Raw genomic sequence first — 13,965 nt, 5'->3', positions numbered from 1 at the left:
TCTATCTTTGTTCTCCTCTCTCCTCCTCTTTTCTTCACCTCTCTTCTTCTCTCTCCCTTCTTTTGATTTCCTCTCATCTCTCTCTCTCCTCTCTCTCTCTCTATCTCTTCTCTCTCTCGTTCCTCTCTCTCTCTCTCTCTCTACTTGTCTCTCTCCCCTCTATCCCCTCTCTCTGTCTCTCTTCCCCTCTATCCCCCCTCTGTCTCTCTCCCCCTATCCCCTCTCTCTGTTCCTCTCTTCCCCTCTATCCCCTCTCCTTCTCTGCTCGTCCTATCTCCCTTTCCTCTCTGTCTCTCTCCCCTCTATCCCTCTCTCTCTCTTCTCTCTCCCCCCTATCTGTTCTCTCTCCCCTCTATCCCCTCTCTCTGTCTCTGTCTCTGTCTCTCTCTGTCTCTCTCCCCTCTATCCCCTCTCTCTGTCTCTCTCCCATCTTCTCTCTCTTCTCCCTCTGTGTGGGCGTGTTTATTTCTGTTTGCTGAGAGGCTCTCACACGGATTACTGTGTTGAGAATCTGGCTGCAACTAATATGAAAGTAGAAACACCTTTTATGACGAAGGTAGTTCTTAGTGTGGGTGTAGCTTTAAAATTGTTAAAGGTGATTCCAGTGGTGACCTTTCAATCCAGAACGAGACAACTTCGTTTTTCTAACTGTATGGCTTTTCTTAGGCGTAGAGTAACAGTCAATCGTTAAAGGTGATTCTAGCAGTGACCTTGCATGAATAGAGAATGATACATTACAATGTTTCCAACCCAAGATTACCGTTCCTTTTGACCGAGGCACCAATGAGTCTGTCTGCTTGGAGTTCAATTGACCTAATACAACTTTGCAGGACCTCCTTGGCTAGCGAGGTGTAGAGTAACTTTAATACCATTAAAGGGGATTCTAGCAGTGACCTTGTGTCAATAGGAAATCATACATAACCGTGAAATCATTTTAACCCAAATTGAACTTTTCTTTTGACTGGGGCACCTATGGGGATGTCAGTAAGTCTGACAGCTTTAGAATTGATTGAAAACATTTATCTTGGATCAGTTTGCGACACTGCAGTTGAACAAGCTGCAAGTTAGTGAATGTCTGACCTTGTACCCTTCCCTTAACAACCATGGAAGTGAGACATCAAAACCACATCTGGTTTTCATTTCAAAGTGTGTGTGTGTGCGTGCGTGTGTTTGTGAGTGTGTGTGTGTAACCGTGTTTCCAATTCTTCACCCGCAGCCAAAACAATATCTGCATTTTTCCCTCCTGGTGACAGTGTTTCAGTCAGAACACACGTTGGCACGGTGACCGTCGGTAGGCTCTAGGCCCACCAGGGAAACCTGGCAGGAGTCTGTCGCTCAACGCCGAAGGCATATTAAGATCAACCTCCTAAGCAACACTCCATCTCAGTAAGAATAGATTGGATCCCCTTCCTCGTTATCCATCCTGTCCAAAACCTCTTCTTCTCACCCTTTCTTTAAACCCTTTGGTTATATCCATCCTACTGCTGCACCCACCCGCCTACCTCTCTTCCAGTCTGCCCCCTGCTTCCTCCTGTCTGTCAACCTCACCCTCACTGTCCTCTGTTGTATCAGTCCCCTGCATCTATTTCCGGAGCTCTCCCTCTTTCCTTTACTCTCTCTCTCTCTCTCCGTCTCTTTTTCATCCTCCACTCCCTCTCTCCCCCTCTCCCTCCCCAGTCCCTCCCTCTCTGTCTGTCTCTCTTTTCCCCCTCCCCTCCCTCTCTCTCCAGTCTTCCTTTCATCTCAGGCTTCTCTTCTATTTCCTCGGTCTCCTCCTCTCCTCTCAGACAGACAAAGAGACAGTAGAGCATTCATCATTTATCCCATTGCCCGGAGGTTTCTACAGCGTTCAAAGGATGAGTTAGACCAGAGGCTGAGGCAGCAGAGAGCAAGGCAGGATGCTTATCTCTCTCTCTCTCTCTCTCTCTCTCTCTCTCTCTCTCTCTCTCTCTCTCTCTCTCTCTCTCTCTCTCTCTCTCTCTCTCTCTCTCTCGTAGAGAAGAAGCAGCTCGTAGGCATATAGGAGAGCGAGAGATTGTGTCTGAGATAGAGAGGATAATCATGTTCGGCCAGTAGGTTACATGAGTATTTAACTCTCTCACTAAGGCATCGTTTGGCTGCCGGTCTCTTACTAAGAGATAGAGAGAGAGAGAGACGAAAGCACCTAGTGAAATGAAAAGGTTTCTGCTGAAAGACACTCAGTGGCCTGGAGGTCAAGGCTAGTCATGATATCATTACGACGGGTTAATGGTGTTTTCGTTTTTGTAAAGACTTGTGTGTGAATGTATATGTGTGTGTGTTTGTTTACTGTCTGCTGGCTGTCTCTTCGCTATGGCAATCCTCCTTCCCTCCCGCCCCTCTCCAAACACACAATACAAACTCTCCATCTCTCCCTCCATCTCTCCCTCATCTCTCCCTCCATCTCTCCCTCATCTCTCCCTCCATATCTCCCTCCATCTCTCCCTCCATCTCTCCCTCATCTCTCCCTCCATCTCTCCCTCCATCTCTCCCTCCATATCTCCCCCAAGCACAAGAAGGCCACAGAGGCCAACCGTCACTCAACCAAAGCGCTGCTCGTCTAAACCTGGGCCATAATCAATCTACACGCATGATTTCCGCCCGGCTCGGTCCAGTAACTCGCTGATTCCAAGACACAAACCCATGCAGAAAGGTCATGTTGTACAAAATCAAAGTATAAACTGATTCAAATACTTACATAATGCATTGGCCCAGCCTATTGAAAACAAGCCCAGCGTTCGTATTGTCTCAGTATTACAGTGGATAAAATAGACACACATTTTAGATGCGGAGCTAGAGGGGTGAAGAGAAACACAGACAGAAAAGGAATCATAGACAAATGGAGAGAGAGAGAAGTAGACGGAGAAAGCAGAGATGACAGAGTGAGAGAGAGGCAGAGAAAGAAAGAGGGAGGGAGATGCAGCGAGAGAGAGAGACAGAGGGAGAGAGAAGGATACAGAGAAGCTGTAAATGACAGACCGAGAAAGAGAGAGAAACAGAGCTGGATGTTTTGCTGAGTGGGGACACATTGCAGTATGGATGACTGGGTCTGGAGAGAACAACATGCACCTCTCTCTCTCTCTCTCTCTCTCTCTCTCTCCCTCCATTCCCCTCCCTTTCACCATCTCTCCCTCTATCTCTCCCTCTCTCTCTCTCTCTCTCTCTCTCTCTGTGTTTGGACTTGCTCCAGTGCACATCATACCTGGCTGGGGGCGAGATGTATGGACCCCAGAGCTATGCTGCTGGGGTTGGTACGGGCTGGGCTGACACTGGAGCATACCTACTGTAAACTTGTGAACCGCCTGAGGGAGTCGGCAGATGTGTGGGGTGTCAGGGGGTTTTATGTACAGTGGACGAGGAGGAGGGCTTGGTTTGAACTTTTTAAGCCCGTTACGATGAAGTAAAGATTGTGCCTTTAATGATGTAACTATTGGGCCAATAAAATCTAATCTCTCTCTCTCCATCCCTTTCTCTCTCTTCCCCTCTCTATCCCTCCATCCCATTGCCTTTTTTTCCCCCATCTCTCCCTCTGTGCTTGGCCCCTGCTCCAGCGTCCATCATGCCTGGCTGGATGTCACCCTAAACCCACCGGTACAGAGCTAGACACAGCACACCGAAGGATGATGGGATTTCAGACGGGATCATTGGATCAAAAACTCTCGCTCTGTTTAACGGCAGGGACAGGGGTCTGAGAGCAAACTCTCGCTCTGTTTAACGGCAGGGACAGGGGTCTGAGAGCAAACTCTCGCTCTGTTTAACGGCAGGGACAGGGGTCTGAGAGCAAACTCTCGCTCTGTTTAACGGCAGGGACAGGGGTCTGAGAGCAAACTCTCGCTCTGTTTAACGGCAGGGACAGGGGTCTGAGAGCAAACTCTCGCTCTGTTTAACGGCAGGGACAGGGGTCTGAGAGGTTTCGACTTCCTCTTGACCGTCAACATTTACCTTGATTGGGACCGTGTTTACTCTGTCTGTTTCTAACCTCTTAGAAAAAGGCAGAGGGGGTGTAAACACAAAAGGCTTTTCAGGATATCAACGGACAACAATAGGTTGTGATGTTTATTTATTCACACGTGTTTCAGTGTATCATCATCGTGGTAAACGTGTAAACAGTTGAACGGTACGTTTAGTGCCGTGTACAATCACACCAGCTTCCTAGTCAATGGCTCTGCCTCAAAGCCTTTGGGTCTGTCACGTGTGCCTTTTGGCCGTCGACCGCAAATACAGGTTGGTGTTCAGACATCTAATTTTCACGCCCTAAGGTTCTCTGTAAGGTACATTGACTGACTAGTCAAATCACTGAGACATCTTCTACTCCCTATTCACCATCAGCCATGGATCTGGTAACTGTTTATTGAACGGGCAGCAAGAGCCAGGAGCAGCTAGCTACAGCCTTTCACGTAAGCACGCACGCACGCACGCACGCACGCACGCACGCACACACAGGCTTTCACCGTTACGCATTCGGAGTACGAGGGAGGCAGTCGATAAGGGTGCACCCTAACCTGTAATTACCAGAGAAATGACAATGCCTTTACAAGTGAGGGGGCAAAAAAAATCAATCATTGTTGAATTACTATCACCGAGTGTCCTGCAAATTACAAGCGGGAGAAGAAAAATACATGACCACATATTCGATCTCTTACCTGGACAAAGGAATGCACACTGAATAGAAAATAACTTGATTCTATCACTTGGAAGAATTCATGGATTAAATTAGAAAAGTCTCTCTGTTTTGTAACTATGTTCAAACACAAAAAGTATTTAATCAAGCATTTAACAACTTTTCTGGTTAGCCTTGATCAAAGGCATTGACTGCATGGGAACTAGCTCTTCAGGAAGGGTGAGAGAACACTGCTACAAACTGCAGCTGGCATTGATAATGCTGTGCCTGTTATAAGGGTCTAATGGGTCAGATGTCATTAAGAGGTACTGGGAAGGAAAACAAAGAGAGGACAAGAGAGTACACTTGTTCTACAAGTACAAGTCCTCAACGTGCAAATTACTAAAGCCTAATTCTGCGCGAAAATGACAAAAACTCGTGCGAGGCAAGATAGATAAAGGTGCAGTCTCTGCATCACACAACATTTCATTCACTGTGTTGGTGTGGAACACGGATTGCTTTTGGTGCTACTGAACGCATCCTTGCTTCTGGTGGTAGGAAAGAAAAAGAGGAAAGAAAGAAGGAGGGAAAGAAAGAAAGAAGGGAAGAGAGAGAGCGAGAAAGCGATGAAAAAGGTTAACTCGACCTGCACTTTCTCTGACCCCGACACAAACAAATGGGCAGACAAGAGGATGACGGTCCCCCGAGCTCTCTGGGGTTCTGAAGTAATCTTACTTCAATGATGGGAGGTCGCTATGAGCTAGCGTGCCACTGGGCATGTATTTCACAGGGTTGAGGAGACTTGGGCCAACTCTAAATTAGCTAGCTCTGTTCTGACAACTAGGCCTTTTTGTATTGTGACCCTCTCCGTTTTGATTCCCTGTTGAGAGTTACGTGGGTTTCTTTTAAGTGTCTGAAGGAAAGTCAAATCCTTGTTAATCGGCAATCAGATAAGACATTTTGTTTAAATTCAGCTGTCTTGAATGCATATTTTATACATCCAAAATGATGAACGCAGTCAAAATTCGCCAGAGATGAGAAAGAGATTTAATGAAGAGGTCTAATAAAAATGTCTAAGAAACCTTTGGGGAAGCTGTTTCATATAAACCACTAGATATGTCATCATTCGAGGCCTGCCTGTCTTCAGGTACCGCAGCCATTTTGAATCCCTAGCCTTCGTCCAGGTCCTAAGGGCTTTTCTGCTTAGCTAACCTGAGTGAGAGGAGTGATTCGTTGCTCTCACACACCTGGTGGCTAATAAGGGGAGAGAATCAGGGCCAGGCCAGCCCCGGGCGGGAGGCGACAGGACAGAGACATCAAAGGGGAGGACAGCAAACCCGAATGAATGGAGTGTGAAGCACAGTGGAGGATTTTTTCATCTCCCTTTCTCTCCCCCTCTCTCTCTATCTCTCCGTCTCTCCCTCCCTCAGCTCGGTACCGCCAGCACGCCCCAGGTTCCAAATGAGGTGACGGCCTGATCCACCAAAAGGAGCCGGCTGTGTTTGATGACCTCATTTGTATTCAGCCTGTGTAGCCTCCACCTCGACCTGGGAGAGAGAGATACAGGGAGGCAGAACCTCTATCCTCTATCTCCCCAGCAGCACAGCTCTCCTTAGGCTGGCAGGCAGCAGGCAGACAGGCAGATAACTTTGAAGGCTGATGTGACAGAGGACTGAACACCTTACCTCCTTACCGCTCCATCCCGCCTCCCTCTCCCTCTCCCTCTCCCTCTCCCTCTCTCTCTCTCTCTCTCTCTCTCTCTCTTATCCCCGTTCTCTCTTTCTCAGCATTCTCCTATCTAGAGTCTCTCCACTCCACTTCACCTCTCTCCCTCTCTCTCCTCTCTCTCTCTCTCTATCCTCCTCTCTCTCTTCTCCTCTCTCTCTCTCTCCTCTCTCTCTCTCTCTCTCTCTCTCTCTCCTCTCTCTCTCTCTCTCTCTCTTCTCTCCTCTATCTTTTCTCGCTCTCTCTTCCTCTCCGTCATCATTGCATCTCTCCATCTCGTCCTCTCCTCTCTATCCACACCCTCTCTCGTCGCTCTCCTCTCTCTCCATCATCTCTTCACTCCCTCTCCACATGTCACCCTCTCTCTATCTCTCTCCTCTCTCTCTCTCCCCTCTCATCTCTCTCGTCTTCGTCTCCTTCTCTCTCTCTCTCCCGTCGCCTCTCCCATTTCTCTTCACTCGTCCCTCTCTCCTCTCATCTCTCCTCCTCTTCTCCTCCGGCCCGTCCCTCCTTCAATCCTTGCCTCACCCGACATCATTCTTCTCATTGCTCCTCCTCTGCCGGTTGACGTCTAGAAATGCACTCTCCTCCTTCTTCTCACTCTGGTCGCTCTCAATTTCCATCTCCAACCTCATTCTCTTCACTTTTCTGTCTTCTTTTCCGCTTTTCGCTCATTACACATATGTTAGACATTTGCTCTTAAGCAAGGAAGTAGGATAAATACAAAGTGAAATAAACTATAAAATTAAACATAAACCCTTACATCTCACACAAAGGGTCTCCACAAAAATTTAGCGACATACAAGTCATATTAATGGATTATAATACAGTGGTTGTAAATATTGTAAATATGTTGAGTACGAAAGGAAAAATAAATAAACAGTAAATATAGGTTGTAATTAACAATGGTGTTTTGTTTCTCACTGGTGGCCCTCTTTTTGTGGTAACAGTCACAATCTATCTGTGCATATGGCACATACCTGTGGTGTTTTCACTCAATAGATTGGAGTTATTAAAAATGGGATTTGTTTTTCGGAATCGTGTTTGGATGTGTAATTAAGGTGAAACTATGTTTCTCCTAATATGGTCATACAACACCTTGGCAGCGAGGTTAGGATAAGTTCGCCCAAGTTTCTGACTCGTTGTGGTACAGTGCTGCACATAGAGCCGTTCTCTCTATGACAGAGCCAGTCTCCTTCTGTGGCCTTTCTCAAATAGCAAGGCTATTGTCAGCGTCTGACCTTAAGTTTTTTTTATGTCCTTGTGTTAGTTTGGTCAGGCGTTGAGTGGGGGTGTGGCAGTCTATGTTCTTTTTCTAGGTTGTCGTTTTCTATGGTGTTTGCGGCCTGGTGTATTCCCATCAGAAGGCAGCGTGTTATCGTTTGTCTCTGATCGATGGACCATATTTAAGGTGTTGTGGTGGTTGTTCCTGTTTTTTTGTGTCACCATTCAGGACTGTTTCGGTTTTCGTTATCATTCACTTTGTTATTTTTGTATTTTGTAGTGTTCAGTTTATTATTAAAATATGACGAACACTTACCACGCTGCATATTGGTCCGATCCTTCATACTCCTCAGACGAAGAGGACGAGAATCGTTACAGCTATGCTCACTGAGTCTGTACATAGTCAAAGCTTTCCTTAATTTTGGGTCAGTCACAGTGGTCAAGCATTCTAGTTTGCTCTATTTTTTGGCAAATTCTTTCCAATGTGTCAAGTAATTATCTTTTTGTTTTCTCAAGATTTGGTTGGGTCTAATTGTGTTGCTGTCCTGGGGCTCTGTGGGGTCTGTTTGTGTTTCTGAACAGAGCCTCAGGACCAGCTTGCTTAGGGGGCTCTTCTCCAGGTTTATTTCTCTGTAGGTGATGGCTTTGTTATGGAAGGTTTGGGAATTGCTTCCATTTACGTGGTTGTAGAATTTAATGGCTCTTTCTGGATTTTGATAATTAGCCGGTATCGGCCTAATTCTGAACAAGGCAGTTAACCCACTGTTCCTAGGCCGTCACTGAAAATAAGAATTTGTTCTTAACTGACTTGCCTAGTTAAATAAAGGGGAAAAAAATTGTTATGTCAAATGTTAGTTTCCTTTTGATGGCATAGAAGGCACTTCTTGCCTTGTCTCTCAGATCCTTCACATCTTTGTGGAAGTTACCTGTGGCGCTGATGTTTAGGCCGAGGTATGAATAGTTTTGTGTGTGCTCTAGGGCAACGGTGTCTAGATGGAATTTGTTTTCGTGGTCCTGGGAACTGGACCTTTTTTGGAACACCATTATTTTTGTCTTACTGAGATTTACCGTCAGGGTCCAGGTCTGACAGAATCTGTCTCTCTCTCTCACCACCACCTCAATTTCCCCCTCCCACCTCTCCATCCTCCCTCATTCACCTCCTGCCCACCCCCTTCTACCTTGACTTTCATTCCCCTCCTAAAATGAGCTAACCAGATGTCACACTCACAGCTAATGTCCCTCATAAGACAAAAAGGCTGCCGGCAGACTCGGCTTGGCCCACTTTCTCACCCACGGTGTCTGCGCTCGATTGGAAGGTTGTCTTCATTCGTTCATATGCCCAGTGAAGCGCCATGGCTGTGGTGGTCAGCGGACTTTCAGAGGACGATTAGGGTTGATTGTGGTTGTGGTTGATTGCTGGCTTAGCTCTCGTCCAGTCTCAGTTTCAGAGGTGTTTTATTCCGAGGTGTGTGAGTGTGTCTGTGTGTCTGTGTGTGTATGCATCAGTGGAGGCTCCTCAGGAGGAAGGGGAGGACCATCCTCCTCAGTGAATTTCAGCAGAATCAAAATAGTGAAACATTAAACAAGTTATCCTTTTTAGAAAAAGCTATCCTAATATATTCACGTCACCAAATAATTGATTAAAACACACTGTTTTGCAAAGAAGGTCTACAGTAACTTCCACAGCACTCCGTAGGGTAGCACCATGGTGTAGCCGGAGGACAGCTAGCTTCCGTCCTCCTCTGGGTACATTGACTTCAATACAAAACCTAAGAGGCTACACAGTAATTATGACAACTTCCGGAGGACATCCTCCAACCTATCAGAGCTCTTGCAGCATGAACTGACATGTTGTCTACTCAAGCAAAAGATCAGAGAATGAATCTACTACTGAAAGCATAAGCTACAGCTAGCTAGAACTGCAGTGCATAAACCTTGGTGAGTGGTTGACTCAACGAGAGAGAAGGACAATAGTTGAATAGTTGAACAGTTTTGAACAAATACATTTTTTTCAAAAATGAAGGAGAGAGAGAGAGCTATATTTCGATCATAGTATCTTTTATCACTTTCACTTAGCAAGAGAATGCCGCTAGCTAGTTTAGCCTATGCAAACACCTGGCTCAAACAAAGACAGATGCTATGTTAGCTAGCTGGCTATGGCTATCCGACACTGGAACTCTTCGAAGTCAGGGTTAGTTTTTGGTTTATTTAATTTATAATCACTGCTAAACTGCTTGCTGCTGACTGTATTGCATTATTGTAGGTTTAGCGGGTTTACTAATGCGATAGTTCTAGTAGCTATGTTAATTATGATGTTAATATGGTGACAATGATGTAGGCTGCGGTTAGCGGTTATGATATGAAGATTTGGCTTGAAAAGGTTTTTTCGCCTGGTCAGACAGCTGGTGTGTTGTGAACTGAAGTCCACAAGCAAAGGGAAAAGGTGAGAGGAGGAGAGTAATTATACAATGATCAAAGGGATCATGCTATTTGTATGTGGCTGCTATGAAAGTGAACTGTGTTTGCGTGTGATCAGGGGTGTATTCATTCTGCCGATTCTGTTAAAAAAGTTTCTTAAACAGAAGCAACCTGAACGAAAAGGGGATAATCATACCTGAATTTGTCCAATAGAAACTCTCGTTTGCAGCGGTTGAACTAATGATTACACCCTATATCAGATCAATGTTACATTGAGCTGGGTGAATGGAATATGAATGACAGTCATCCAATATGCTATAAGATAAATAAGACCCTGCTCATAAATAATAATAATCGTCCTCCCTCACCGACCACCACTGGTATGCGTGCATGGTGTGTGAGTGTGTGTGCATGCGTGTGTGGTGCAAACCCTTAAGACTGGGGAAATAGACTGGAGCAAGGGGCAGAGCGAATAAACAGTTCACATCTGTTCACACTTCAGTAAATTGTAGTGCTTGGCAGGATAGTAAAGTGTCCATCGGCCCACCGAGGGGGAGACTTGCTTGGCCTGCATACTCATGCTGTTATTCTGACTTAACATCCTTGTCAGTTGGCCTTTGTAAACAGGTGATGTCCAGTGGGTCTAACAGAGGTCTACCTTTCACATTACCACCCATTCCCAATTCACTCCCTACCCCTTCTCATTGGCTCTAACCCTGTGATATTTGCAGGTCTGTAAGGTATACGCAATATGGTGGAATCTCCACCAACACTGCTTAAACCTATTCAGAACCATCAGATCTTCAAACATCAAAGAGTTTGGGCCAAGAGGAAAGGGTAGTGAGGGAATTGGGACTGACTTTCTCATCAACACAAGCCAACAGGTTCAACGGTCAGAGGTCCTAGGTCAAACGTGAGTGTAACAGACGCCAGATGGTGATTGGTGGATACCTGTGGGGAAGTGTTCGTTGATTGGCCAGTTGTCCACCTGCAGAGTGGCGTTGCCCCCATTCCTGGTGAAGCGCACCAGGTGGTACTTCCCGTCGTTGATCGTCATGGTTACCTCCTTCACACTGATGTCTGACGTACCAATGTTGAAGGTCACGCCCACCTTGCCTTCCGTCTGAAAGAAAAGGGAAGAAGAAACAGAAATGTATTAAAAGACATCAACAACTTGCAGGCAACCCGGAAGAGGAACAAGCAGCAGGTTTGAGATCAGTCTAAGGAAGAGGGTGGAGAATCATTACTCTTGATCACATAATAATGAGTAGATATTTGGGATGCAAGTTGATTTGTAGATCAGTGTAGTCTGATTGCAAACACACACAACAAACAGGCATTTATTAACCAGTATCAACCACTTTCCTTCCACAGGCAGTCTTCAGGTTGATTGATAATTGATATTTTCCCATTGGTAAAACATTTCAATATGATGTGTATAGAACATATAGAACAGCCGAGATGTGCAGAACCGTACCATCTTAGAACCAATTCCACGATGAGCTTCAATCAAATCATCTTCATTGCATTTGTAATGCAGTGATACCAAGACCAGGAATCGAGATGTTTGCAGAAGCTGTAAACTGATTGCAGGGTTTGATTCAATAAGGCTGGGCCAACATTATATAGCCTGGACTATACAACAGTAACTGAAACAGTTGAACAACAGAGTTACACATTACTTTGTTAACCCAGGTCTCCCCCTATCCTCTTCCTGAGCTAATACTAATCACAATGGAGCCATCTATTGGACATGTATTCTACTGTAGGTTGTGTGTTAGTACGGACACGGTAACAAAGCCACTCATTCCAATGTCCATACCACTAAGAATACTAGACAATATGCAATCTACGAAAAAAAGGGTTACAACATGGTTCTTTGTGGAAAGGGTTCTACCTGGAACCCAAAACGTTTTTTCCAAAGGGTTCTCCCATGGGGACAGCCGAAGAAGCCTTTTAGGTTCTACAGTAGGTTGAACCTTTTTTCCTAAGGGTGTAGACCCCAAAGGAAGACCATATAGTTGGTAGCTGTACTAGCTAGCTTTACGGTTCATTAAACTGTTTTAATTTGTTGGGAGTTAGCTGTAACAGAACGGTCAGTCACTTAATGATGAGTAATGTTCTGTCGAACGCCAGGACATATGCCTCTCCCTCCCCACATCACATATGTAGCAGCACATATGTTTTATTTAACGGCAAAGTTAGTGGTGTTATATCACTCAAAGAGAGAGAGTGGGAGAAAGAGAGAGAGAGAGCGAGAGAGAGAGAGAGAGAGAGGCAAATAAGAACCTCATTGGTTTCTCACCGCAACTTACTTTCTCGCCAACTTGCTAATTTTAAACAACCTGCCAACGTGTTTGATCGGAGCTGCTTGGGTATGCATGGGAACGTAGGCGTTACATGGAAAATGTTTTAAAGAGAGACAAGGATGGCGAGAGAAAGAGAGAGACAGAGAGCACGAGAGAGAGCGAGAGAGATAAAAGATTGAGAGATGGAGTTAGAAAGAGATCGAGATTGTGAGCAGGAGAGTGAATGAGAGAGGGGTAAAGAGGAAGAGAGAGAGGGATGGAGCGAGAGAGAGATAGAGAGAGAAAGAGTGGGGGTGTAAGGCTACAATGTTTTCCATGTCATTTGTCCTAATCCCCTCTGGGAATGGTTTGTGTAATTACCTGCTTTAAAGGCCCAGAGCCAAAGGGACATTTCTCACAACACGGCCGTGTGTGTGTGTGTGTGTGTGAGTGCGTGCATGCGAGTGGGGGTGCATGTGTGTGTACATGATGCACTGACCCACCGGGCTGATGACACAATGTGTTAATGGATCAGTGAAGAGATAAGAGCTAGTGAATCAGGATATACGATAGTGTGTGTGTATGTATGTATGTGTGTATGTGTGTGTGTGTGTGTGTGTGTGTGTGTGTGTGTGTGTGTGTGTGTGTGTGTGTGTGTGTGTGGTGTGTGTGTGTGTTGTGTTGTGAGTGTGTGTGCAATATCTCTTCCACTTACGAATGGCACTGCTATTCATATCATTAACTAACCTTGACATTGTTGTTAACACCTTGCTATTGCCTGCTACACTAAACACCCAACCGACACTTTTAATTGAATCTAAAACACTATACCACAGTGGAATAACCTGACATTCAGTGAAAACCTGAGAAGTCAGCATCCATTTTAAGACGGTGTACAGTCTACATCTAGCCAAATGTTTTTTAAAAAATGGAGTTGGACCTGCGTTGACCTCACCAAGGATGTTCAAGGCAATTTTTCTGAAGGAGACGAAACTCGAGATTAAACTCTTGATAAAGGTTGCAGGCTAGTTAGTTTATCTTCCATTGAAATGCAAAGTATTTCAAAAGGACTGCCTTGAAGATCCTTGAGAGGCTCTTGCCTTTTCGTCTTTGCTAACAAAAAGGTAGCTGTTTTACTCTGTATGTATTTCAGTACCAAGGCAACACAGTACAATGTCCAAATCAGCGCATTAATGTTCTCTCATGTTTGGAGTAGTTGATAGGAAACCACAAGAGTACACTAGTATCTAGTCCATGCAACCTACAGTCTCACACAGTCTGACACACAGGAGGTTGGTTGGCACCTTAATTGGGGAGGACGGCCTCGTGGTAATGGCTGGAGCCCATTTCATTCGCACCGTCAGACATTATTATGAGCCGCCTCCTCAGCAACCTCCCACTGGTCTGACACAGAATTTAAACATTGCGTGCTAAAATACACTCAGACTGTGATGAAAGAAAAGGCACACTGCTCTCTCTCTCTCTCTCTCTCATTTCTCTCTCTCTCTCTCTCTCTCTCTCTCTCTCTCCTCTCTCCTTCTCTCTTCTCTTCTCTCTCTTCTCTTCTCTCTTCTCTTTCTCTTCTCTCTCTCTTTCTTCTCTTCTCTCTCTCTCTTCTCTTCTCTTCTCTCTCTCTTCTCTCTCTCTTTCTCTCTCTTTTCCTCTTCTTTCTCTTTTTCTCTCTTCGTCTTC

At 45.4% G+C, this 13,965-nt stretch overlaps 1 protein-coding gene across 3 annotated transcripts in view; it reads right to left on the bottom strand.

Moving 5' to 3' along the window:
• Positions 1–13,965, bottom strand: part of LOC111954320 (neurexin-3b-like) — a 457,756-nt gene that overhangs the window by 50,650 nt on the left and 393,141 nt on the right. For all 3 annotated transcript variants that reach the window (XM_070435771.1, XM_070435769.1, XM_070435770.1), the window contains one exon: positions 10,937–11,108. In XM_070435771.1, coding sequence (XP_070291872.1) covers positions 10,937–11,108 — 172 coding nt within the window. The remainder of the gene's footprint in view (positions 1–10,936; positions 11,109–13,965) is intronic.

Source organism: Salvelinus sp. IW2-2015, linkage group LG28 (genome assembly GCF_002910315.2).
Source record: "Salvelinus sp. IW2-2015 linkage group LG28, ASM291031v2, whole genome shotgun sequence".
NCBI lineage: Eukaryota > Metazoa > Chordata > Actinopteri > Salmoniformes > Salmonidae > Salvelinus > Salvelinus sp. IW2-2015.
Note: the sequence above shows the minus strand (reverse complement) of the source record. Positions and strands in the feature narration are given on the sequence as shown.